Genomic DNA, 25,925 nt, shown 5'->3' on the forward strand with positions numbered 1-25,925 from the left:
GTACAGTCAAATCAAAACACTGGTAGACATCACAGGTTCTTTTCAGTATTGCCCTTGTTTGAAAACGAGCGACAAGAAAAAAGCAAAAAAAACCCTTTTACGTTGTGCAGCACAATATTTTTTTTCTGGTCCAACCATTAGTCCTTAGTGAGAAAATGCTGTGACGGAAAAAATGCTTAGTCAAACTTAAGCTCAGTATGACTTTTGGACTGGCCTCTCTCAGATCTGGATGAGGCTCCATGTCTTTAAAGGACCTACAGTTTCATAGAGGAACAAAGGGATTTGAATAAGATGATGTGATTTTTGTTGAGATGGATGATCATTCGGGCACAGTTCATCTTAATCATGCTCTGAGCTGATTCTGCTTCTCTTGTTTGTGGTCACAGAAATAGATCCGTGCATTATCGATCATGGTGGCTGTTCCATACACGCTGTGTGTACTAAAGTGTCCCCAGGAGAGAGAACCTGTGTTTGTAAGGAAGGCTACGCTGGAGATGGGACGCTCTGCATGGGTGAGTGTTTAGTGCATGTTTTGGTGATAGAGGCAAGGCATCATCCATGCAAAGGGGAATTTCAGGCTAAAAACGTTAAAATTTCAGGTTAAAGTGTTGAATAACTTGATTCTCCTTTCACTCTCTTCATGCAGTGATTATTTCAAAGCCAATAATTGCTGGCTGAGCTTGATTCAACCATGTTTTAGCTTTTTGTCAAGGTGTATGCACATATATGTGTATGTATGTACATACACATCTGTAGATCTGTGCTCAACGTTCTCCCAAGTCATGATTAGCAAAGTGATCATTGCTGTCCCAGCACAGTGCTACCCAAAAGGGGCAGAGAGCCCACACTGCCCTTGGCACATGTCTCGCTAGATAGCCTCAGGCCAGTATTTTGGTCTCAAACTAAAAGAGCCTTGAGAGGTTTCTCACCCTGATGCATGTTGTGGGGCTGTCCAGAGACAGAGGGTGAGGGCAGCCTCCCACAGAGGTGCCCTGAGACAAAGATGGAGCTGTGGGAGAGTCCAGTCGTCTCATACCCTTTAAAGCACACCCAGGCAGGCATGGGATTTTATGTGAGCACAACTGAGAGACCCACGTGTGCCAGAAATATAACTTGCAGTTGTACCCTGTTCCTTTGCTCTCACAAGTCACTTTTCCACCAAAATGTTTCCCAAGCTGGGAAGGTCCTCCCTGTTGCTTTCCCAAAACTTCTCTGGGTCCCCAATTCCCAGCTGCCTTGAGCAGCCCTCAGCAATAATGTGGCCTTATTGTTTTGCTGCAGAAATTGATCTCTGTCTCGAAAGCAATGGGGGCTGCCACACCAATGCAGAGTGCATTAAAACAGGCCCAAGGAAGGTGAGTACGTAAGATGGATGTCAGGGCAACATTATTATGGAGGTTGTCACAGCTGTGTAATTCTCTTAGAGACAATCCTTTCCATGGCTACGCTCTGCCTTGTGCTTGTTACTTTCCACGCAGAAAAGTTGCCTGGGAAGGGCGTGAAAAGATTGCTGTTTCCTTGAAAGCAGATGCCTTCTGTTGGCCAGAGGCTGGACGCAGTCTCGGGTTATATTTGTTGTTGACACAAGTATGGTTATTCATGAATGTAGCGATAGGTGCTATACCACATGCTTTCCATCCAGCTCAGACATTTCTTTATCGGGTCCAAGTTTCAGACTAAGCGTCTGTTCTCCCTCCAGGTTGCCTGCAACTGTCTTCCTGGTTACAGTGGGGATGGCGTGAGCCAGTGCAACCCCATCAACTTGTGTGAACAGGTATGACTGCATTTCGCTGTTACCAGAGGTGAAGGCCACAGCCTTGAAGCATTCCTTTCTCCCAACAGTTAACAGCAAGAGTAGGGTTAGCCTGCTTGTTTAGAGCTGGCTGTCTTGCCTTTTCACATACCAAAGGGATTTCCTGGTGTGTTTGGTTTCCATTGCCTCTCACAATGACCTGCAAGTATGTCAGCCACCTGTCACTCCCTCTTGTGGGAGAAGCAGTGTGGAAACAGTGACATAGAGTTGGAGGCACGTGGGCTTGTTTCTCCGCATCCATTTTGTGTGGGACACGCCTAAAAGCTTAAGAGTAACCCATGCTCATGGCATTGCTACCATATCAAAATGTCTCTAAATCATGGGATTTGTCATCCCTCTGGGCTCCAAAGTAAGGTGTGAAAATCTTGTTTCATGGGAGGATTTGGTGCTGAAAAGCTCTTGAAGATTTGGGTGAGATTTATTCTAAGGCACTAAACAGATGGGAGGAATGGTTTCCTTTCCGCTGGGCCGGATGTAGTTAGCAGCTCCAGCATGCAAGCAGCAGTTCAAATTGTTGCTGACGCCTCTCCAAGGAAGCCTTTCGCTTTTCTTGCTAGAACAATGGAGGCTGTAGTCCATTTGGGCTCTGCAAGTATACGGGTCCTGGCACTCGAAACTGCTCCTGCTCTTGGCACAGTGTTGGAGATGGCTTCACCTGCCATGGCAAAGTGTATCAGGTGAGAAGCATGCGCAGCATCTTTTGTGTGGGGCCCCCTGCCCTGCCCCAAACCACTCCCTCCCCTAAAAGTGTAAGCCACAAGTGAGCAGGTCTGTAGTGTGATATTGACCACATGTGTGATGTAGGAGTGGAGACAAGTGCTTTGAGGCAAGCTATCCATAGATCACGGGTGTATTGGTGTGCCAGCTGTGGGAGAGAATCACAGTAAAGGGACTTTGCTTCAAAGGGAGTCATGATGTTGCTCTGTCATCAACATTGGCCATACCTCCAGGGTGCTGTTTTTGTAATGTTATAAGCAAATGAGAGTAATTTTATTTTTTTTCCCCAAGGGAACCCACTTCTTCTAGTCTGTGGGATCAGGGCAGGTGTCCCCTGTAGCCATGCCAGGACTTGGGATCCAATCTGGAGGACAGCAGTCTGTCTTTGGCTCTGTTGCCAATAAAACAGCTGTCCTTGAGCAAGCTGATGACCTTTTCTGGTAGTGGCAAATAAAAGCCCACATCCCCATAGCAGAGCCGGGAGAAAAGAGATGTGCTCAGTTCTGTGCTTCTGCTCTTACTGAATGTTAGTGTGATAAGGTGAGGGAGTTTACCCTGCCAAGCCCATGTCTGCCATTCTGGACAGCATCCCAGAACTGGTAGTGTTAGCACAGTGAGGTTAAAGCAAAGGTTTTGTGAGGCACTCAACGTGTCCCATGAGCACAGGGACAGTTAAACCTGGGAGACAGCTGCTGCAGAAGCAGACTGCTTTTATCTCTCTCTCTGCTTCATCCTGCAGCACCTGTGATGTGAATGGTCCAGGCAGAGGCCACTGCCTGCTTTGTAATCTCCACATCATCTGTGCCTGCAGTGCTGGCAAGGGAGGGAGGGAAAGATCACTATGGTGTGTCTGGAGAACTGGTGTCTCATTGGGGTGGAAGAGTGACCTGGAGTGGAAGGAGCAGGTCACCATGCTGGCTGGCCAGGATTGAGTGGAACGGACTTTGCTAACACCAGCTCTTTCTCTTTGTTTAAGGAGCTCGGAAGGATCGAAGATGCATCCGTGTTCTTTAAGATGATACTGGTTGGTGACAAACAGCTTTGTCCTCATCTCTGTGTAGTAAATCCCATTTAGGGTTTTCTGCAAAGGGTCTTGCTAACTGGAACCGTTTTCTGTTTCCCTTCCCACAAATGCTCTTCTGCCACAGGCGGAAAGCATCAAGGAGCTCAGTGGCGCGGGACCTTTCACTGTCTTTGTCCCACGGACAGATTTCATAGGAAACACCACAACGGTAAGTGTCCTCCTATTCTAAGCACTGTCAGGTGTTTGGCAAGCTCCAGTCATGGCACTGTCCCCTCTGGGGCTGTCTGCCCAGTGAATTGAAGCACAGGGGCTGCACTGCAGAGGGTTAAAAGTATCCCCCATTCTCCATCAGTGTAAGAGCAGAGGTTTGTATGCTGGCTCACTGCAGAGACAATCTGGGCAGGGGTAGACATGGCTCTTGTTGTAAGGAGACCCTTACTGGACCCTCTGCTTCATGGTCCTCAGAGGTACTGTGCCAAATCAGTGATGCGTGGTGACTTTCGTTGCCCATGGCTGTTAGGGTCTGGCAACAGCAAGGCTTCAAGGCATCTGTGATGAAGACCTATTCTTTCTCTGTGCCCCAGGCCCTGCCATTCCACTTCTAGGTCCCTTCCTTCTAGTCCCAACCTTTTTCTCATGGGTGCCCCATACACCTAGTAAAGGAACAATTCTCAATGACCGCATACCCCAGGCGTCACTTCCTCAAGGCCAATGTGGTCATTTGTCCCACATCAAGGAACCTGCATGCTGGTTTTGTCAAGCTGGTTGAAATTTCCCAAAGCTCTCAAGCGGTTTTGTGCATTCACCCCATTTTGGGGTGGGGGTGGGGGACACTGGCTTTCCTGCAAGGATGTGTCAAAGGGGGCTTGGGCAATCCAGGTGTCCCTCATCAGGTCTGCCCCCCACTGCAAGGCAACATGCTCTCAGTGTGACCTCATTCTTGTTTTCTGTCTGTAGTTTGAAGAGTGGAGGAGCAGAGGTCTCCTCCGGGACCTGCTCCGCTACCACATGGTGGGTTGCCAGAAGTTGCTGTCCAGTGACCTGGAAGCCCAGGAGTCCCTTACGTCTTTATCTGGCCACAAAATAAAGATCACAGTGAAAGAGGTAGTTCTCTGCCACAATTCCCTTCCCTGTCCCACTTGTCAGGATGTCACTTTTGCTGCCATTTGAAGGCCACTGTGATTGTGGCAAGTGACTTGCCTGGGGCCTGCAGACAGCTTATAAAGCGATGCTGTGGGTGTGAATACCTCATCACATCCCTCCTCTCTCAGAATAGCATCTATCTCAATGAGGAAGCCCAACTGGTTGTGAGTGACATCATTGGCGTGAACGGGGTCATTCATTTCATCAACAAGATCCTCATTCCAAGTGACCTGGTGGACCGGAACATTTCCTCAAAGATCTCACGGGTAAGGCTGAAGCAGTGACTGTGCCCTGGTGACTGCTGTGGTGAGGACAGGGCGAGGATCTTTCTCCCAGCAGCTCTGATAGTGCTGTCCCTGATAACCCCTCAGCCCAAGGCCATTGGGGCTTCCTCCCTGTTCCTAGCTGGTGCAGGGGTTGTCTGTGAGCATGGATTTGGCTAGTGAAGGTGACAGCATTTGTGGCATAGCAATATTTGGGACAGGAGCTGTGATTCATCACCAGGGAACAACAGTACTGGATGTAGACAGAGGGATCATGTCCCACGCCAATCATCACACTCCTTTTCCAGTGCAGAGCAGATTGCAGCGTGGGATTGACAATGTCTCTCTGGTAGCCCTGAAACAAGTGCTAGGAGCTTATAGCTCCTGCATTTTACAAAAGATAACACATTATCTGTACAGCACAACAGAGTGCTGAAATGCATCCCAGCTCCTGCCATAGCAGCTTCTACCCAGGATGAATCAGAAAAGTGGCAGCTGCTGTATGCCAGCGCTCACCAGGCCAAATCCATCAGCAAGATGAAGACAGAGATAAACTTTTGTTTAGCTGTTGTAGTTGTTAACCGTCTGGTTTCCCCCCTGTGTTGCTGCTTCAAGTCCTGAAGGGGGACCTCTTAGTGACTGTGTTTTGCTTTCTTCTCTCTGCAGCAAAATATCACAGAAGTGGCAGAGGCCTTTGGGTACACCATTTATAGCAAGCTGCTGCAGGTGAGTGGCCTGACTCCTGCTGCTCTGTGGGGAGGTGGTGTGTACATGTGCACGTTCAGCTTTGGCTTGTGGCTTTTTCTTTGTGTCCCCTCTTATCTCTGACAGGACGCGGAGCTGCTGCCACTGGTTAGTGACCCTCTGCATAGACCCTTCACCATGCTGTGGCCCACAGATGCTGCGTTTAACGCCCTCTCAGAGAAAAGGCAGAGGTGGCTGTACCGCAGAGAGCATCGGGACGTGCTGGCCTCCTACCTCAAAGCACACATGGTCAGGGACACAAAGGTAAATGTGACAACAAACAGGCTTATACCTCCTGAGGGCACATGTGATGCCACCGCCTGCCTATGGTTACATCAGAGTGACCTTCCCAAATATTTTGCTGCTGTAGAACATGCAGCATATTAGTTGTCTTGAGGAGACCCAAAGCTGTTTGAGCATTTGAGGCAACTACCACTTCATTGTGAACCTCTGGTGCAGCATGGCTGAGCTGGAACCTTCTGTCATCAGCTTCTTGGGGAGGCCACATCACCGTCAGAGTGTCAACACAAGGCTCACAAACAGGCTTTTGTCTATAGGGGTGATGAGGGAGGGAAGTCCAGTGGAGCAAAACCAGGGTCTGCTTATGCACACTGGCCTCTCACTGTTCAGGAATCTGGGACTAACCCAGCATAGTTACACTGTTCCACCCACACTGGCTTCGCATTCTGCCACGTCACACCCCTCTCAGTGTGGCTGCTGAGCCCTGTCCTCACCCAGCAGCATCTCGTCAGAAGTATGAACTGCCACTTTTGCCTGTCTCTCCCTTCACATTCTTCTTTTCCCCTCTTAGATTGTTGCTGGTAACGTGCCCCAAGTTGAATCTATACGGACCATGCACGGGTCCACCATCTCGTTCAGCTGCAGCAAAACCCACGTGGTGAGTGATGGTGATGCTGGGCTCAGCTTTCCACTGAGCCAGAGTCCTTGGGCATTTGCCACAGGGCAACCAATGCTCTGTGTTGTTCACCAGCAGAGGCGAACACAGAGTTGGAGTGCTTGCAGGCTGAGACACCTCAGTCCCCTGGCTAAAGCTGAGCCTGTAGGGAGGCTCAAGACTCTGTGGCCAGCTGGCAGGAAAGCATGAAGGCATGTGGTACCTGCATGTGCGCTTCACAATGACCAGGTTGCAAAGCCAACTGCATGGTACCATGACTTACAGAGCACATGTTGTATGGACAGAGGCCATTTCTTAGGAGAGATGGCCATGAAAAGTGGCAGTCAGGAAGGGTGGTCAAGGACATGAGCACAGAGATTTTGAACAGTTCTTGGGGTGATTGGGAAGTCATGGCAACCAAAAAGGTCAACTTTTGGGTGGTGCAGCCAGTATGTAGGATGTGCCAGGATCACAAGTTGCTTTCTTCCTCTGACAGGGGGAGCTTCTGGTGGGGAACGGCGATGCCACCATCATCCAGAGGCACATGGAATTCAATGGGGGCATTGCTTATGGCATTGATAGGCTGTTGGAGCCACCGGATCTGGGATCTCGCTGTGATGAGTTCGTCTTTGTTGAGCTGCAGGTGAGCACTTGCAATGAGGCCAATGAGGGGCCTGTGCCATCTGTTGTGCCCCATGCCTGGGAAGAGGGATGTTGGGAGGGTTTGCTGCTTTTCCTCGGCAAAGCTTGGAGCAGCTGAGAGAGGCAGAAGCATGTATTGAGTTGTTGTGGGGTTTCTTTCTCTCTTTCACAGGGATCTACAGAGAGCTGCGGACTCTGTGGCTTTGAGCCACCCTGCCCTGCTGGCTCCGTTCAACGGGTAAAGCTCACAGCTTTGTCACCAAGGAGGCCTGTTACTGGGCCGATGACAATACCCACGCACTCCTCATGTTTTAGCAGCAAAGGCACACCTTCATGTGACGAGTCCCTTGGCTCAATCACATTGTCCATGCCTTACCCCAAGCCATCGGGCAGGAGCTGGGCTGAGCAACATGGGGTCAGGGGCTCCAATTGTCTTTGCTTAGTCAATCCGTATGTGGGTGACAGTGGCTGCAGGGCTCTCTGCAGCAGCACTGGGGGCTTCTCTGGGTGCTTTATAGCAAGAGAGCTTGGCCTGACTACTGGAGATGGACCAGGGATCAGATGGTGAGCAGCCTTGGGGGGGCAGTGGTTGTACTCCATTCTCACTGCATCGCCCTTTGTCTGTCTCTGCCAAGCTTCTGGCATGTCCCTGAAGCACATCTGAGGCTCCTCTGTCACCAGTCCCATCACATGTTAGGAAGTCTCTGTTACTTGTCATAAAACTGAATGAATAACACAAGAAAAGTCATGGTGAGATGTCAGTGACCAATGTAGCAAACTGTGTTTTGCCTGTTTCCTTGCAGGGGGGAACGAGGCGCTGCTACTATTATGGAAACCAGCTGTTGAGAAACACTTTTCTGTTTCACCGCAACTCCCTGTTGCGGCCGCCCTCCCCGTGGGACCCCTTCAGAAGACACTTCTCTTCCAGGGGGCCTCTCAAACGAGGCTGCAAGAGGAGCTGTGTTTCCACCCAGTGGGTCCCTCAGTGCTGTGCGAACCACTATGGCCGTGACTGTTGGGGTAAGGAGCCGTGCGACCCTTTCCCTCCTCAGCCCTTTCTCTTGTGGGAAGGTGGTGTTTCTGGTTCAGCACAGACATCTGGTCTGGTCCATGAATGTGTTTCCCCAAGGAAGAGTGGGCAAAACCCCAGGCAGGGAGCCGCAGTCTATGGAGGGTGCAGGGAACGATCCCCTGGGGAGTGCGTGTGGATGGTATAATGGGGAATTCCCTTTCCTTGGAGAAACCCGTGTCCCCATGGAGAGCCCTGGGCACAGGGCTGCGGGGAGTGGCTATCAGACATGTCACTCAGCCCTAGATGTTGCCAACGCTCAACCATTCCCCGGTATCTGCCCTCTGCACTTTGTGCATGGGCAGTTTTCACGTCCTCGGATAAATCTGCTGCCAGGTTAGCACGGGGTGGGCCAGCACAAACTCAGCATGTTTCAGCAGAGGGTCATCGCAGGCTGGAAGCTATGCCAGATTTGTCCCTCTTGCCCCCATTTCTAATTGTATTGTCATGGGATGTGCCCAGCGCTCACTCCCAGGACTGCCGAGCAGGCTCAGTGGCCCGAGCACTCCATAAACAGCAGTTCACATGGCACCAGGCTCCCCTCCAGCACAGGCTCACTTTGTCATAGAATCATAGAATGGTTTATGTTGGAAAGGACCTTGAAGATCATCGAGTTCCAAACCCCCTGCCATAGGGGGGTTGTCACTGCAGCCTCACTAAGGTGCCCCATTTGCAGCGTGCCCGGGAGGGCTGGAGGCGCCGTGTGGTAACCGTGGCACCTGTGACGACAAAATCGGTGGCTCAGGGAGATGCAACTGCAGCCAGGCTTTCATTGGGACCAGCTGTGAGTTGTGTGCGCCGGGCAGATATGGCCCAGACTGCCGAGGTAAGACTCCTTCTGCCTGTGGGGTGGCAGCAATGCAGAGGGTTTGTGCGGAGGCAGCTGCACCACATGGTGCTACTTGAAGAGGGGGTGGGTGGTGGGCTCACCTCTTTGCAGCTTACAGCGCAGTGCTGCCACATATGCATCAGTCCCAATAACGCTCAGGTCAGGCTTCTGGGGCCGGGGACATCCCTCCGTGGCCTTGCGGCAGGATAGCCATTTGGTCAAACGTTGTATGCCATCTCAAACTACTCCAGCTGTAGTTTGAGAAGGCTGGGTGGCATGTGGCAGGAGCCACACTACTGGTGGCCTCACTTCTGTGCTGAGTCCCTGGGGTCAAAGACGACTCCTCATTTGTCGTGCGCAGCTGAGAGCTTCAGTCTGGCAGAAGCCATTATAAAATATTTTGGGCTGGGGGCCAAATCGATAAGTCATGATGAATTCTGTACAGAAAGAGCATCTTCTGGGACATGCTCGGCAGGGACCTGTGCTCTTGTGAGGCACAGGCAAAGGGAAGGAAAAAGGAGTTCCCCATTCCCCTGTCCCAAGCTGGGCTTTATGGGGGCTCCAGGAATGTTTTTGATGGCTGTATGGTTGCAGGGACTCAGAGTGGAAAAACACGTCTCTAGAAATGCCATGGGGAGGGGAACGGTGGGCGTTTGTGGGTGCAGAGAGGCTTCCTCTCCTCTGTGAAGGGTGCATGTTGTGGGGGAACGGGCTGGCAGTGACAGGAAGGGATGCGTGTGTACTGCTGTGCCTGCCTTCGGGCACTGCACACACAAGCCACCTTTCTGCCACGTGGCTGTCCCATGGCCCAAGCGTGGCCTTTCACTGCCACCAAGGCAAGTGCTGTGACAGTATTTTTATCCATTCCTCACAGAGTGTAACTGTACTGAGAATGGCGTGTGCAACGGAGGACTGCACGGTGATGGCTTCTGCTTCTGTGCTGAGGGCTGGACTGGAGACCGCTGCGAAATCAGACTAGGTGAGGAATGCCAAGCCCCACCCCCCACTATTCCCTGGAACCCAGTGCCATATGGCTGCTTTCTCAGTAGCTGGATTGTTCAAGCAGCCGGTCAGAAGCTCTCAGTTGCAGGGCTCATCCTAAGATCTGGCCCCTGATGTTGAATTTCACAAGGGTTGGGGTGGTGAGGAGGAGGAGGAAAGCTCCACTTGATCATGAACAAGTCCCTGAGCTCAGAGGTGCACCAAGAAGAGCTTGAGAGTGAGGTGAAGGCCTGAGGTGTATCTGATGGAGTAACGTTCCTCTGGGTTTGGGCAAGGCATCTGCAGAAAAGCACAGGGGGAGAGAAGGGGGAGTGTGGGGCGGGTGGCCTGGGGCAGCCCTGAGATCATTCTGACCTGTGTGTGTTCTGGTTTCAGTCCTGACGCCCACCTGCTCTCCGCCGTGCCACCCACAGGCCATCTGCCGCTCCGGCAACCTCTGTGAATGCAACCTACACTACGAAGGAGATGGGAGAACGTGCTCAGGTAGGGAGGAGCCACGTGGGATGGCAGGGTGGCGAGCGAAGGGGAAAGTGGGCAACACGGCAAGACAACAGGTGACCATCTCCTGATGGCCCTGTTGGTGTGATGACTGGCAGGACAGACAGACAGACCACCAGTACACCTAGCGAGGTGTTTTAGTTAATTCAACACTTTTATCCCTGCAGTGATCGACATGTGCAGCCAGGACAACGGGGGGTGCGCCAGGCATGCACAGTGCATGCAGGTTGGCGTGAACGTCTCCTGTGTCTGTGCGCCCGGGTACGGAGGTGACGGCTACGTCTGCGACCCCATAGACAGGTGTGCGGACGGTAGGAATGGGGACTGCAGTGAGCACGCCAACTGCATCAGCACCGGGCCGGTGAGTACCTCCCTGAGGTTTGGGGAGCACAGCACACATGGCTGCCGTGGGATGCTTCAGGCTGCTGGAGGACAGCGATGTGACAGTGCCCAGGCCTGTTCCTCCTCTCTGGTCCCCTCAGCTATTGCACTCATTCTGCATGTTGTTACTGCCAGACAGGGGCCATGCCCTCAGTCTGCTGCCTGGCTGTGGTGATGGTCCTGCTGATGTTATGCTGAGGCCATTTGTCCCCATTCTTCTGATGAAGGGGCATAAGCTGTGTCAGTCTTGGCATTTCTGGACTGTTTTGGGTGCTCCAGGATGGTCCTTTGAGGACGATGCTGGGCATTTCTGCAGAGGAACCAGAGTTGCTCACTGCAGGCCAGAAGATGGGACTGGGAGCATGATGTAGTGCAAGAATCATGAGCCACGTACCCCAAAGCTCAGCTGTCTTTCAAACAGCACGTGATGTGTGACATTTTTTCATTCATGTTCAGTTGGATGTGAGGGCAGGACAGAGGCTGTGTGGCTTTTTGTAGCTCTGTCATAGTCCCAGTGGGCTGTGGAGGCATTCTGAAGGCTCATCCCCATCTTCACAGGAATATGAGGTTCCCCAGCTGGCATCTGTGCGTTTGCACTCTCACAAATGCCATCCTTCCTTTGTACTGCAGAACGAGCGGCGCTGTGAGTGCAAGCAGGGCTACGTCGGTGATGGGATCCAGTGCCTGGAAGAGGCCGTGCCCCCCACAGACCGGTGCCTGGAAGACAACGGGCAGTGCCACTGGGAGGCCATTTGCACCGACCTCCACTTTCATGGTGAGTGTGCTCAGCCCCGCAGTGCCAGGGCTGCTCTTCCCTGGAGAGGTCACACTCCCTCATCACAGAATCATAGAATGGTTTAGGTTGGAAAGGACCTTGAAGATCATCGAGTTCCAACCCCCCTGCCATAGGCAGGGACACCTCCCACTAGACCAGGTTGCCCAAGGCCATGTCCAGCCTGGCCTTGAACACCTCCAGGGATGGGGCCTCAACAACCTCTCTGGGCAACCTGTTCCAGTGCCTCACCACCCTCAAAGTGAAAAACTTCTTCCTAATGTTTAATCTAAACCTGCCCTCTTCCAGTTTAAAGCCCTTCCCCCTTGTCCTATCGCTACATGCCCTTGTAAAAAGCCCTTCCCCAGCTCTCCTGTAGGCCCCCTTTAGGTACTGGAAGGCCGCAATAAGATCTCCCCAGAGCCTTCTCTTCTCCAGGCTGAACAGCCCCAGCTCTTTCAGTCTCTCCTCATAGGGGAGGTGCTCCAGCCCTCAGATCCTCCTCGTGGCTCTCCTCTGGACATGCTCCAGCAGGTCCATGTCCTTCTTATGTTGGGGACTCCAGAGCTGGATGCAGTACTCCAGGTGGGGTCTCACGAGAGTGGAGTAGAGGGGCAGAATCACCTCCTTTGACCTGCTGGCCACACTTCTTCACCTTCACCTTCTGGGACACCCCTCAGGAGAGTGGAGGGTGGGAGGGCTGAGGGGCCGGAGACTTGTCTTTCTAGCTTGGTCTGGTTGTCACGTTCCCATTTTCCCCTACACGTCATACAGGGAGGACAAGCCATCCTTGTCTGCTCCTGTGTGATGCATGAGGTGTTCTCTGGTGGGATTACAGTGCCAGTAAGCACTGACGCCCTTGTGGAAGGCAAAAAGCTCAGAGGAGGCTGTGCCGCATCCCACCTCGCCCTCACTTGAGCATTGTCCACATCCCACCCTCCCGTGCAGCACTGAGCTCCCTCCGTTGGTGGTGCTGTCTGTGCTCACACAGGGGACCCACGCCACTGCCCTGGGGACGCTGCTCGCTCTCTGTTGTACTGATGCTCCCTGACCTTGCTATTTTGCAGATAAGACTATGGGCGTATTTCATCTGCAGTCACCCCGAAAAAAGTACGACTTCACTTATGAGCAGGCTCAGAAGGCCTGTGCTGCAGAAGGCGCTTCCCTGGCCACTTTCCAGCAGCTCTCGGCAGCACAGCAGGTCAGGGCAGGGATGCAGAGGTCGGCAGGGGCTGGCTCCATCTCCTCAGGGGGTGGGGACATTGAAGTGCTGCTCCCTGGGCCCGGTCCGGTGGTAGCAAGCTTGTGACATGGGTGGTTGGTCTTGCCAGTCACACTGGGATGAGACCTCTGGCAGTGCCCAGCCCTTTAGGTGTTGGGGGAAAGCAGCATAAGGCTGAACAATGGGAATGTGCATCAGGGGTAGAAAACCTGGGTCATGGATATTATTTTTAACCTAATGATTAATTTTCCTCTGCTAGATGGGATTCCATCTGTGCTTGGTGGGTTGGCTGGACAATGGCACAGCCGGATACCCCACGGCCTACCCCAACCCCAGCTGTGGGTCTAACCGAGTGGGCATCGTAGACTATGGCCCCCGAAGCAACCTGAGCGAGACCTGGGATGCGTTCTGCTACCGGGAGAAGGGTGAGTGGTGCAAGCACAGTTCTTGGGGATGGTCCTGTCGGGCACATGAGGCGTGTCGGGGCAGCAGGCAGAGAACTGCCCTCAGAGCGTCCCCCTCTCCCCTTGCCCATGTTGGGAGGGAACATGCTGAGGGGTATCCAGAAGTCAAGGGAGAGGTGGTCACTGTAGCCATCGCTGGCGGGTCAAGTCACATCTCGGCTTTCTTTTGCAGATCTGACTTGCACCTGCCGTGATGGGTTCGTGGGAGATGGGTATTGGTGCAGCGGCAAACTCCCCGATGTGCTTGCAGACCACGCTCGCTTCTCTACCTTCTATTCCGTAAGCGATGATGCTCTCCTGGTTCTTTGGTACACCAGCAGCTGGCAACAAGGCGGAGGGAGGACCTTAACAGGGAGAAGTGGTAGTTTGGTCTGTGTGTGGGGTACAAACACGGGGGCATTTTCTTTCTGGAGCTTGGGGATATTTTCCTGGGCTGAGGATTGTAACAGCCTTGAGTTCCCTGCAGCATGCTGATGGGGAAGATCTCCCATCTTTTCCAGATGTTGCTCGATTTTGCCAATGACACAGAAGAAGGACTGGATTTTTTCATCTATTTGTCTGATGACTCCGCCCCCAAAACTCTCTTTGTCCCTCTGAATTCTGGCTTCACAGACAATGAAGTAAGTAAGCAGGGATGAGTGGCCACTCGAGGGCGCATGAAACTATCAGAGCGCTAGAGGAGAGCAGGAGTCCGCCAAAGCTGGCAGAATGGTGACATGAAATAGAGTCTGGAAAAGGAGGAGGAACTTTAGGTCAGAAAGGACTGCTGGAGGGCTTAGTCCAACTCCAACCCCTCAGAAGAGCCATTTAGTTCAGGGTTCTCAGAGCCTTCTCCAGTTGAGCTTTGACTATTTCTAAGGATGGCAATCCTCCCTTCTCTGCACAGTAGTTTTGTGCCATGTTGCCCATGAATTGAGCTGTCTTGGGGCCATGGTGAGTGCCTGGGCTTAGGCCAGGTGGGGACTGCACACAGCGGGAGGGAAGGGGTGAGTGCCAGCTCAGCCATTTCTCGTCCCTGCTCCCTGTTGCTTTTTCAGACGCTGACAGGAGAAGAACTGAAGCTCCATGTGTCGTCCAGCAATGTCGTCCTCTTCAGCTTCAACCTCACAACGGGCACCATCATCCCGTCCCAGTCAGGATATGACCTCCATGTATCAGACCTCCCAGCGGGCAACAGTACAGAGCACTCAGTAGGTTTAACTTCAGCAGAGGTCAAAAAAAACTCCAAGTATTCGCCACATCTTTTTTGAGACAGGGAACAACAGGGAGGCTTTCTGGTTGGGTGACATCATCTCTGTCCTGCGCTGTAGGACGCCAAGGGTATCAATGACACGATGATTGTGGAGTGGGACATCATAGCTTTCAATGGCATCATTCACGCGATCGCAGAGCCACTGAGGATCCCACCACCCGTCGTTCATCTTGGTCAGGTGAGTGTCCGAGGGCACAAACGGGGAAGGAAGGTGCTGAAACAGCTGGTGACAGGCCTGGAAACAGGGACGAGGTGACCAAATCATTTCAAGGACGGGCCACCTCCTCTCTGCTCTCCTGGCATGGCTCATTTTGGCTGGGCTGCACAGGGTCATGCTGGGTAGTTCCCCTCACTCTGCCCGGGGAGTGCCGTCACCAGGCCGCTCTTTGTCGACGCAGGTGAATGGCGTGGCCCAGGCGTCGGGCTCCGTGGCCACAGGGACGTTGTCAGCGCTGTGCTTTGCACTGGCGCTGGCTGCCGGTGCTGGCGTCGCCTATTACTGCGTAAAGAGGCGGCGGCAGGAGGAGCAGTTCGGGTATTTTCAGGTGCGTTCGGATGGCGGAGTGGGTCGGGGGGAGGCAGCGGCCTCTCCGGGGCGAGGGCAGGTGGGTGGAGGCTGGGGGAGCGCGGGTGCCCGGTGGAGTGCCCTGGGGGGCAGTGGGGGTTGCGGGGGGGGGGGAGGGGGGGGGCCAGCCACGCGTGGGAGCTGCACTGGCAGCTGCAGGGTCTCGTACGGGGGAGCTCCGCCCACCGGGAGGCCACGCCCAGCCCGAGAAGACTCGCCCACCCCGGGGAGCCCGGCCAATCCCGCGCCTCCCCTTCCAGGCGGACCTGCGCGCGGACGAGGAGGAGGAGGCGGCGGCGGCGCCGCAGCAGGAGCGCGCGGGGTCGCGCACCGCCCGGCCCCGCCCCCAGCGGCCCCTCGTCGCCATCCCCAACCCGCTGTACGGCGGCCACGCCCCCGACTACGAGCCGCTGCAGGTGAGCCCCGCCCCGCCCTGCCCCGCCCCTCCGCCCCGCCCCGCCCTCACCGCGCTCTCTCCCGCAGGACGCGCTCCTGGAGGACGCCGACAGCTGCCGCTCGCCGCAGTGAGGGGCCGCTCCCCGACCCGGCCCCGCCGCGCCCCGCGGGGGGGCGCAGACAAATAAAGAGCTCAGCGCCACCGGCTCAGCCCCCGTCCTCGTCGCCTCCCACCGGGACCCCCGCCGGTGCCCGGTGCCTGCCGACCATCAGGCGGGGCCTCCAGCCGCTTCTCGCCCCCAGCCCAGCACCCCCTCGGCTGGTTCCTGCCCGCCAAAGCCGCGCCTTAGGCCACTGCAGCGGTCTGAGTGTGCGACAGCCCCTGGGGAACGGCAGCCCTCCCTCGTGTACCCTCACACTGTCCCCGGCGTCAGGTACAAGCCACATCAGTGAGTCACCCCCCTACCCTCCCCCCCCAACACCCCTTTTGATCCATCCAGGTGCCACTGTCCACACTATGGCCACAAGGGGCACAAACGGCAGGTGCTGGGCAGCTCAGGCCCAGTCTGTCGGACACCCGCCCCAGCTGCACCCCAGGGCCCTGGTCATGCCCCCAGAGCTGCATCCCCCCCGGCAGGCAAAGGACCAGAGCATCACTTCTGCTGGAATTAGTGTCATGGCTTCAGCTGGGGTGGAGTTAAACCAGGACAGTCGGTTAGTCAGTTAGTTACACATGCTGCAGACTTTTATTGAGCCTTCGCACTACACACAGCACAAAGACATCAAATGCCACATGCACGTACTACAACAGCTGATTAGCGCAGCTACGTTAACAGCAATCGTTCAGGCTACTAAGTTGAGAGTGAGGCATTTTGGAAGGCTGCGACAGGCTGGCACGTAGAACACGGATGAGGCAGTGAGATGCAAGTGACAGACCGATGTGCCAGCCTGGCACGCCGCCAGGAAGGAACGTGCAGGAGAAGAGGTGTGTGTGCGTGCGTGCGTGTGTGTGTGTGTGTCTCTCACTGAAGGTTGCAGACGCACACTGTACTTCAGCACCTTTCTCTGAGGCGTTTCGTGGCAGAGGGTCCCTGACGCTGACCTGGTTCCCTCAGCTGCCCCCACGTTGGCAATGCTCAGCTCATACAGCAGTTGCCGCAGCCCAGTGCTCACAAGGAACCTGTGCCCCCATGCCAATCCCCTGTAAACCAACTGCCCTTCCCCACCACGCAGACACACATCCCGAAGATCCATCATGCACATTCTGCAGTCGCTCACCCATTTGTTTGCCTGCTCACAGCCAGACCCAGCACATGAGGTGCATCCATTCTCTGTTCCCTCTCTCGCCTACCTGTCACCTCAACACTGCCCCACCAGCAAGCTGGTACCGTCACCCTGGGTGCAGCAGTGAGGGGAGGAGGCAGTGGCCCAAGGTAACCAACACATCCAGAGCCTGCACCAAGAGCTCTGCCTCCAAATGTCCCCCGACTGCCCCTGTATGTCCCCATCCAGTGAGAGCAGCCACATTACTCATCTGTGAGCTTTAGGCACTCACAGATCATACCATGTGCCCGCCCCTCCGTGACCCCTCTTACACCTTCATCCCATAACCATCACCTTCCTACATCCCCAGCTTGCTAATGGCATGGGCCTCTCCTGTTTCCCAGGACTGGCCAGCATCAGGATACCACCAACACTCAACTCCTGCCCACCTAATTGCCCCTTCACCCATCCCCAGCACCTGCCTGTCCCTCGGCAGGCTGAAGCCTGGCCAAAACCAGCATGGACCTGAGCCAGGTGAAGAGCCTACTTTCTGCATCTTGCAGCCTAAAGTAGCTCTGACCTGCCTGGGCCTCCACCCTTGTCCCCTGTCCTGTGTGCTCTGGCATCACTTTGTCACCTTCCCTCTTCCTCCTCCTCAGGAGGCACTACAATGCTTTGCATGGCCATGCTCCCCTTTCTGCCCCACCGTAACTTCACTTTCACACCCCATCCCCTCACCAGACCCTACACACACCTTAGGCCACATCTCAGCAAAGATTGGTGGCCACCTCTGCTGACAACCCTGTACCTTTCCCGCAAGGGTGAACATGTCCCTCTGTAACTCACAACTGACTACACTGCATCAATTGCATAAATACTGATGTCACATGTCACCAAACCCCCAAAATACTGACAACAGATGGCACTAACTCACAAGCCAGGCACATCACCACTTAGTTTTAGACCTTCTGACCTACTCTCACACAGGAACTGCACATTTAACTAAGTTACCTATCAGAGTCACCAGTTGGACAGACCAGTCTGGCGGGGAGCAGGATTGGGGCTGAGGGCTGCTGGTACCAATTCTCAATAGGTAACGCTACTGATCCTTTGTCATCCGTGATGCATTCACTGTTGTACTTCACTGGTTGCCCAGTCGGCACTCCTGTCCACCTGCAGAATCGCTCATGCTGTAGTTCCCAAGGGCCTCAGGGCAGCTCCAGACCTGACACACTTTGTCACACCTCCCATGGGAGTCCGCGTTGCACTCACCAAGCACCAGAGACTCGGGACTCCTATTTCTGAGCCACATCTCTGGGCACAGAGCAGGGAACAGCAGCTTCCCCCCACCAGCCCTCCATCTCACCTACTCCTACAGAGGACTCCCTGCGGCTCACTTATGGCCCAGAGCAAGCACCCGTCCTCTGTCCAGCCTGCAAAGCACCTCAGGGAAAGGGATGGAGCCAGTGAAGGGAAAAAATAAACACACCATCTACACACATATGTAAGTGTCAAACGCCCTTTAGTGGTAGACAGAGGTGCTGCTGGCCGAGCAGCCTGGCCCCACATACAGACTCGCACTGTGCTGTTGCCCGGAGTACCTGTCCCTTCACCGGATATGCACCATCTCCTCCAGGAAGGGGGTTTTCATGCAGCCTGTGCAGAGCTGATCCATCCAGAGGGGAGCTTCGTGCTGCAGAGGGGTGCGCCGGGGGTAGAAGGTGAAATTCACGTCATAGTTCAGCAGACAGCTGATGGAAGCCATGTAGATGTCAGAGAACCGCACCAGCCGTCGAGAGAAGTACGTGGGGTTGTGGAAGGTGCGGAAGATGCTTCCAAACTGGGGGTTGAACAGGTTCTTCGTCAGTGACCTAAGAGGAAAGAGATGGTGCTCTAGATAAGAGGCCAGGGTCCCAGGTTCTAATCCCTTAGCCCTGGGCCACCCCACTCCCAAAAGACATCCCACCCAGGCTGCAATGCAGCCCAGCACCCATGCAGTGAGACCATGATGAGCATTCACTGCACTCTTCCTTGTTACCTGTTATGGGCAGTGCCGGGAGCTGCAGCAGCACACACACACACGTGCGCGCGCGCGCACACACACACACACACACACAGTGACACCACCTCCCCTTTCCCACCTTGCCCTCAAAGCTCTCTGACTCCCAACCTCCCAAGCTGCAGGTCCGCACTGCTGCATCCCCCCTAAAGACATGGCACATCAGGGATGACCACAGGCCAACAGCTGCAGCACCACTGCCCCCCCCAAACAGGTGACAGAACAGACCCAGTGCAGGCCTGGGAGCCCCCTAGAGACCTCTTGAGCAAAGGGGACAACACGCACCTGATCTCCTGCCGTTCCTTCATCCACTCCAGCAATACTTGCTTCGACTCCGCATCCTGATACATCTGCAAAGACAACAGTTGCATTAGTCCTGCAGACCACACCTCAGGTCGTTCCCCCACCCAGTTTCTACTGTAACTCACTAAGCCATGAGTCCACTGCACCAGGAGGAGGAGGAGATATTTTGACAACACAGGCAAGATGGTACATACCCTGATTCCCACACTAAGCCCCAAACACAGACTCATATTACAGGCAGCATATTACCCGCCCCACTCAGACAGGAGCTGTTTACCTGCATCCTCTCTAACAGCCCCGTCAGAGCCTGCTGCCAGGTCAGGGAGTGCATGTACTGCTCTGTGTTTATGATCCGAATCTCTGTCTCCAGTTCAGGAACGATGGCTCCAGTTCTCCAGCCGTGACGCAGCATGAGGTCCTAGAGGTCGGGGTGAAAAAACAACCACGAATTCAACATAACGATTGAAAGCGAAACACAACCCAGTTTCCTAGAAGAGTAGTCTGTTCCCATTATAGATTCTCAGGGGACAGGCATCCATGGCCCATGCCAGGTCATGCCGGTAACACCCATCTCTCAGCCACCAGCTGTGGAGAAACGTTGGATTCACACAAACTGCTCACAGACCAACCAATGTTCTTTACCCACAGAAAGTACTTCAGAAGCCCTTTCTCCGCTGCTTGATTCTGCACAACAGCAGAGGGGATGCTTATGTGTCCTATGTGTGCCCCGAAAGCCGCAGCCTGCAGAGCACCCAGCACTGCATCCTGGAGCCCTGAGCACTTGGAGCAGGGCCCTGCCTTACACTGCAACGCAGCTGCAGCCACAACAGCCATGCAGGCTTGCTCCCGCCTCACTGGAGAGCAGAGCCCTTTTCACTTACCGCAAGGTCGCTGTACAGGTGGTCACCAAAGTAGAGCACTTTGGACCCACGCCAGCCTGTCAGCCTCAGAAAATCGAAGAGGTTACCCTGTAAGTAAAAGCAGCACAGAGAGAAACGTGGTTACAGGGCAAATGCCGCCATCCTCACCGCATGCTACTGGGCAGCCACCTCAGCAGCACTGTCAATGCAACTGGATGTGCCACCTTACCGCATACAGATGTGAGCACTCTCATGAGATGTCAACCTCCTCGCTCCCCTACCATCCCCACCCAGAGGTTTCTGTCCTTCCCTGCCTTAGCTCACTTTCTTCCCATGTGACAACCCCCCTGTACGCCCCTCAGCTTTTCTCAGGCTACAGAAAGAGGCAGAAACTCTTCCCAACCAAATAGGACATTCAGGGGAAGTTCTGTGCTCTAGGGCACAGCAAGTCAAGAGGATTACATGGACTAAAACGGCAACAAAAGGAGGCAGTTTAGAGGGCAAAAGTGAAAGACACCTAAATTAGAAAAGCTTGAGCGATGGCTAGAAGGAACCCCAGGTGTTCTGGGTTTAGAAGTTGCTGGGCTCAGGTGATAATGCTTCATCTCACAGGCTGCATCAGAGGTAAGGTGAGCACCATCATGCAAGGCTTTCAGAGTCAGAAGCACTTGAGGCTGTTCTCACATCACTGACCACTATCCCAAGCCAAAAGCTTAAGAACACCCACGCGTTCACAGAAACTGCTTAACCAAGCCCAAAAGCCAGGCAGCTTGGACAGATTCACAGCTAAGTAAGCCAAACCCAACCCCAAAGCACCCGCTGAAGCACAGCACAGAGTAGCTTTTAAGGCTTTCCAAACATCCATCCTCACACAGAGGAGACTTCAGCGACCCCCCTTCCATCTCCACACAAGTTTTCCGTATGAGTCACAATGGAAACAAAACCCAAAGGAAAAGGCCCCATCAACCCCAGCAGACTCGCTTGTGCCAGCACAAGCAAGCAATGCAAACCTGCAAGCCACTCGGCAGCAATCTCCAGCCAGTCTCCAGCACCAGGAAAGGGCTAGCACACCTACCCAACAGCACTGGCCTGGGCAGCAAACCCCCCAACACAAGGCTGGAGCTCTGCATGTGGCCACTAGCAGCATGCTGAATGCACTGCAACGAGTGCCCAGAACCAGAGTGCTGGGCAACCCATTGCTGCAGCAGTGCTGGAGCTGTGCAGACATCCCCTAATAGCACAGACACACAGGGCCAGGCAGATCTCAGCATTTCTTGGCTTGACGTTGCTGCTACTCACATGAGGGTCACTCAGGAAGCCCCTGGCAGAACAGGGAAATGGACCCCTGGGAGGAGGACAGTCCTTTTGCTGTGCTCTGGTCACCTCAAACAGCAGTGGACCTGACAACCAGGAAACTTGCGCTTGGACTTTGACCGAGCAACAGACCTATTATGTGACCTCCAGGAGCTGGCTGTCCTCCCCTCCTGAGATCGCAGACTGGGGTGGGATGGCAGTACATACATGCCACAAACAGAAAGCACCACATCTATCAGAAAGGAGGGACTAGAGGGCCATCACCTGAACTTCCCCGTCCCCAGTGCAAAACACTGATCCCCGAGGTCCCATTTGTATGAGATACCCACAGCACAACTGCGATTCAGCTGTGCTTCAGGGTACAGGAATAAGTCAACTCAGAGGCCTGTAACATCACCAGCACAGCAAGGTCCATGGCCACTAACACTTGCCAGAAAGAAGCATATTGTAGCACTCGAAGAAAGCAAAAAAGCTGGGGACAGGGTGGCTTACAACCGGGATACACACTTTGTCACATCCTAAGAACCACCATTACACAACAACCTTGATGCAGTCAGGTGAACATCCTGGTGGGGGAGAACTGGAGAGGACCCCAGAATCCCACCCTTCCCTCCTTTCTCCCTCATCTTTTCCCTTCCCCAATGCACCATTCACTTGGGTGAGCAACCTGTGGCCACAGGATGTGAGTGGTCAAGAGCAGGATTTAGTTCAGCAGCAAACCCCATGGCTGAGATGAACCTTTCATCTGAGGGAGCTGCTAACCTACTGGGAGAGAGACTTTGTATGAGCTCTACTTGCATGTTCCCAGCTCCTAGCTCTTGGCAGAGGACAGGATGCTAGCAGAGCGCATTGACAGACCCACTGGACTGGCCAGAGCCTTCCCAACAGCGTTACTCAAGGACATGACCTACTTTTCTATCGCAGGTCAGGTCCCAGCTACTTGACCACAATCTCACTAACAGTTTCTTCCCGTGGGATTGGACAGCTCACATAACCAAGAACAATCCGTCCTAAAGCCAGAGGCAATTTGTTCTCAGGGGACAGACCAGCTGCAGGGAGAACACCCCAAGGCAGCAAGCTCACCAGAGTAACAGCCCATCCTTCAGACACGCTTGTCCTTCAGGAACAGGAGAGAGACGGGAGCCAGGCTTTGTACCCTATTTGATCACCCATGTTTTCTCTGCTCCCTCCTCCAAAAGTCCACCTTTTCCAACCTTATTGATGATGACTTGGAGTGAGGTGTGGAAGATCTTTGCATACACATCAGATCGCAGAAAGCTCTGCCTTCCTAGCCTGAAGAAGCACACTTTTGGGAGCGTCTCCAGGACAAGAATTCCAGGACCAGGACATCAGCAGAGCCAAGGGAAAACTGCACTATCGGCCATGCTGGACAATGTCAGAACAGAGCCCTAGGGTCAAGGTTTCACTGTATGCTGGGGCAGGGGGCATTTGCTGACCCCTGCTACACATGCAGAGGATGTTTCCCTACTACTCCTTCTCACACAAACAGGGCAGCCACAGGGAAAAAGACTCATCCCGGCACAGAGAACTCAGCACAGGTCCTCCTGGGCAGACAGGCAAGCACCCAACGCCCTAAGTTAACTGGCCCTTCTCTGCCTTTCCCCCCTTGCCCCTGTCCCTCCATCTCTAATGCCAAGCGCAGTTGAGCTGGGTGGAATACATCGCTCCCGTTAAACACCCTTCTGCAGCATGACTCACACACGGAGCTGGGTAGGAAACTTGCAGAGCTGCAGACAAAAAGTTTTCCTACCAGGCAGCTCTGGAATACCTTACTTCAGCTCTGTCTCCTGCAACTGTAAAAAGACTGTGACTGTCAGGAGAGCAGCCTTTTCCACACCTAGCATGAAGCATCTCTCACCATTCTCAGAGGTCAGTTTATCGCATGCTGACAGGCAACACATCCCTTAGCAGGGCTTTCTGATATACAAAAAGGACCTTTATTCTAATGCTTACATCCCAGCAGAGGCTGAAAGACTTTTCAGAGGCATGCAAATGGCAAGGCTGTTGCTGCACAGCATGCCAAGAGACATGCTGAAAGCATTCACGGGGACAGTGTCCTACCGGGCCAGCAAGAGCTCTCTGCATGTGGACAGAGGGCACCTCTTCCTGCCACCAGCCAGCGCAGCACACAGAGCCCAGAGTGTGTCTTCTCACAAGTGCCCTCTAGCTCTATCATAGGTGCTTTTTTCAAGGACTTCCATTTTTCACTTTTCAAACAACATCAGTGTCAAACAGCCACAAGTGACCTATAGAAGAACCTATCGTTTTCCCCTACCCTGACCAAGCAGATTTTCCTGTTTTCCAGTGACTTCCAGGCTTTTCCAGGGACTTCCAAAACTGGGTCCCCACCATTTCAGACTCTTCCTTCATATACCTTGTGCACCCAGGTCACTTTACCTCTTTGTAGATCTTTCCTTTCTCCAGCTGGTTTATTTTGTCCCACTGCAGTGAGCCTTTATCATCCAGTTTTCGAAAAGGTCTGGAAAAAAAGGGGGAAGACATCAACTTCTTTTGATTTTTGGTGATTGTTACCCAGCAACCACAATATTCGAATCGGAAAACTTGTTTACCTACGTAACAACTCGTAATAAAAGCTCTACGTGAGAAGTGACCTTCTGGGCCTTCTGCACTATTTTCTCAGGGGAACAGAAAGAGTGAGAGGGAAATACCTTTTCAAAATGCTTCCATTGACTGTAACCATTTCGTGCCAATATCCCTAACAACTCTTCTTGCTTTTCAGATACAGAGAAGAGGATAAAAAAAAATGTAAATAAAGACACCCTCTGAAATGCTAAGGCCAAGAAGGTTTTTCCATGAAACACTTTGTGTCCTGTTCCAGTCTGGCTGTGCCCCAGCCCAACAGAGACCACGGAATGTCTTAATAGGATAAAGCAGTCTCTGTGCTGGTCTCAGTAGCTGACCCGAGCTGGCTCCTGTTGTTCCTGAGGGCTTGCCTGGTTACCTTCCACTTGGACAGAAGAAGCAAAACAAGGCTTATGTTACTTGACCCCCCATGAACATTCACGCTCAATGGGAACATTGCTCCCTCTTGGGATAGCAGATCCAAACTGTGAGCTCAGGGGTTAAAAGCTTTGGTATGAAGCTCCTCCTGCTGCAAGCAGAGCACAATCTCATCCAGAAATATTGTATGATCCTGAGCTGCCATAGGACAGAAGGAATGCAGCCTCCCACCATGAACTCTACAGCCTATCCAGGCAAGGGGGTCCTTGACCACGAGTGGTCTCCAGTGCACATCTGCATTTTCGCTCAGAGAAAACACTCCACAGTTCACTACAGCTCAGCATCAGGAAGTGCCCCTCACTTTGCATGTATGTGCCGTGTCATTCCACTGGCCCACTACATGAGTGGACCTTAGGCACCACGCAGCCCTAAGGTTTTATCTCCCAGAGGGACAGATCATCATAACTCCAGGCTGCATTTGTAAGACAAACCAGACCTACAGCCCATGAAGAAAATCTTTACCAAGTCAGCACAGCTTATAAAGCCATTTCATTTACTCCTGTTTATGCTAGTGGCCTGGGAAATAGGGGAAGAAAACACATAAAGAGGAAAGAATAGACCTCTCCCTCAAGGGCAGTAATTCCTGGCCAGTCATAAGTTGAGGCAACAAAGCAGACACAAGTTCCCAAAGCAAATAATTCAAAGAGCAAGCAAGGACAGCAGCTTGTCAGCTAGTCCCTTGGCAGCTCCTAAATGACCACAAAATCCAGCTGCCACGTACAAAGGCTTCCAGAGCTGCCAATTACCAAGCAGCATGTATCCAGTAACTGAAAAAAAAAGAAACACAACCCCCCAAAACAAAAAAACCTAAAGCACACAGAAATTGCTCTGGGGAACAGGAAAAGGAGAGATTTTGGCACACTTTCAAAGACCTAGAGCCAAGAAATGGCCATCCCTCATACACACCATTCCACTCCTCTTTTCTTTCTAAAGATTTAAGTACATTATTACCCCTAAAAATCCAAGTTAAGTGTAGACCATGACAAAACTGATAAGGCTTAAGACAGCCAATTTTAGAAAAACGCTTTCTGCTTGGCACTACCCATTCTATCCACTTATTCCCAGACTGGTCAGTTCTCAGCTCCTCAGGGTATATCTGAGAGGGCAGCAGCAGGCAGGATGCCTACTGGACCTAGGTTATGCTTAGAAACCCGCTAGTCTTTCGGAAGGTAAGAGGAGCCGTTTACTCCAGGGAAGGGACCCCAAAACCTCAGGCCCACATGCAGCTGTGCAGTACTGCCCCAGGACACATACTTCCGCCGATCAGTGAAGAAGTTGGGCTTGTCAGCTTGCACAATGACCATGTCGAATAAGTCCCGCCAGTTCTTGCCAACCATGTGTTTCATTCCTTTGTCCCTAAGGGCAAAGGAACAGAAAAGTTAACAGATCTGGT

General features: G+C 53.3%; 2 protein-coding genes across 3 annotated transcripts in view; one reads left to right on the forward strand and one right to left on the reverse strand.

Annotated features, from left to right (window-relative positions):
• The window catches only part of STAB1 (stabilin 1), a 58,282-nt gene extending 42,384 nt beyond the window's left edge, over positions 1–15,898 (forward strand). Inside the window, exons 42-69 of the mRNA XM_082487995.1 lie at positions 387–512; positions 1,282–1,355; positions 1,700–1,774; positions 2,371–2,490; positions 3,507–3,554; positions 3,679–3,762; positions 4,512–4,658; positions 4,826–4,963; positions 5,627–5,686; positions 5,792–5,968; positions 6,516–6,602; positions 7,096–7,242; positions 7,414–7,479; positions 8,045–8,261; positions 8,987–9,136; positions 10,014–10,118; positions 10,517–10,624; positions 10,807–11,000; positions 11,651–11,795; positions 12,860–12,993; positions 13,274–13,439; positions 13,651–13,757; positions 13,979–14,098; positions 14,516–14,668; positions 14,789–14,908; positions 15,129–15,275; positions 15,556–15,711; positions 15,779–15,898. Coding sequence (XP_082344121.1) covers positions 387–512; positions 1,282–1,355; positions 1,700–1,774; positions 2,371–2,490; positions 3,507–3,554; positions 3,679–3,762; positions 4,512–4,658; positions 4,826–4,963; positions 5,627–5,686; positions 5,792–5,968; positions 6,516–6,602; positions 7,096–7,242; positions 7,414–7,479; positions 8,045–8,261; positions 8,987–9,136; positions 10,014–10,118; positions 10,517–10,624; positions 10,807–11,000; positions 11,651–11,795; positions 12,860–12,993; positions 13,274–13,439; positions 13,651–13,757; positions 13,979–14,098; positions 14,516–14,668; positions 14,789–14,908; positions 15,129–15,275; positions 15,556–15,711; positions 15,779–15,823 — 3,416 coding nt within the window. The 3' untranslated portion in view covers positions 15,824–15,898. The remainder of the gene's footprint in view (positions 1–386; positions 513–1,281; positions 1,356–1,699; positions 1,775–2,370; positions 2,491–3,506; positions 3,555–3,678; positions 3,763–4,511; positions 4,659–4,825; positions 4,964–5,626; positions 5,687–5,791; positions 5,969–6,515; positions 6,603–7,095; positions 7,243–7,413; positions 7,480–8,044; positions 8,262–8,986; positions 9,137–10,013; positions 10,119–10,516; positions 10,625–10,806; positions 11,001–11,650; positions 11,796–12,859; positions 12,994–13,273; positions 13,440–13,650; positions 13,758–13,978; positions 14,099–14,515; positions 14,669–14,788; positions 14,909–15,128; positions 15,276–15,555; positions 15,712–15,778) is intronic.
• A 2,561-nt stretch (positions 15,899–18,459) lies between these two features.
• Positions 18,460–25,925, reverse strand: part of NT5DC2 (5'-nucleotidase domain containing 2) — a 28,737-nt gene continuing 21,271 nt past the window's right edge. For both annotated transcript variants that reach the window (XM_082487656.1, XM_082487655.1), the window contains 6 exons: positions 25,787–25,888; positions 23,909–23,990; positions 20,198–20,284; positions 19,594–19,734; positions 19,299–19,363; positions 18,460–18,825 (listed from right to left, as the gene is read on the reverse strand). In XM_082487656.1, coding sequence (XP_082343782.1) covers positions 18,564–18,825; positions 19,299–19,363; positions 19,594–19,734; positions 20,198–20,284; positions 23,909–23,990; positions 25,787–25,888 — 739 coding nt within the window. In that variant the 3' untranslated portion in view covers positions 18,460–18,563. The remainder of the gene's footprint in view (positions 18,826–19,298; positions 19,364–19,593; positions 19,735–20,197; positions 20,285–23,908; positions 23,991–25,786; positions 25,889–25,925) is intronic.

Source organism: Vanellus vanellus, assembly GCF_965231255.1.
Source record: "Vanellus vanellus genome assembly, chromosome: 9".
NCBI classification, from domain to species: Eukaryota; Metazoa; Chordata; class Aves; order Charadriiformes; family Charadriidae; genus Vanellus; species Vanellus vanellus.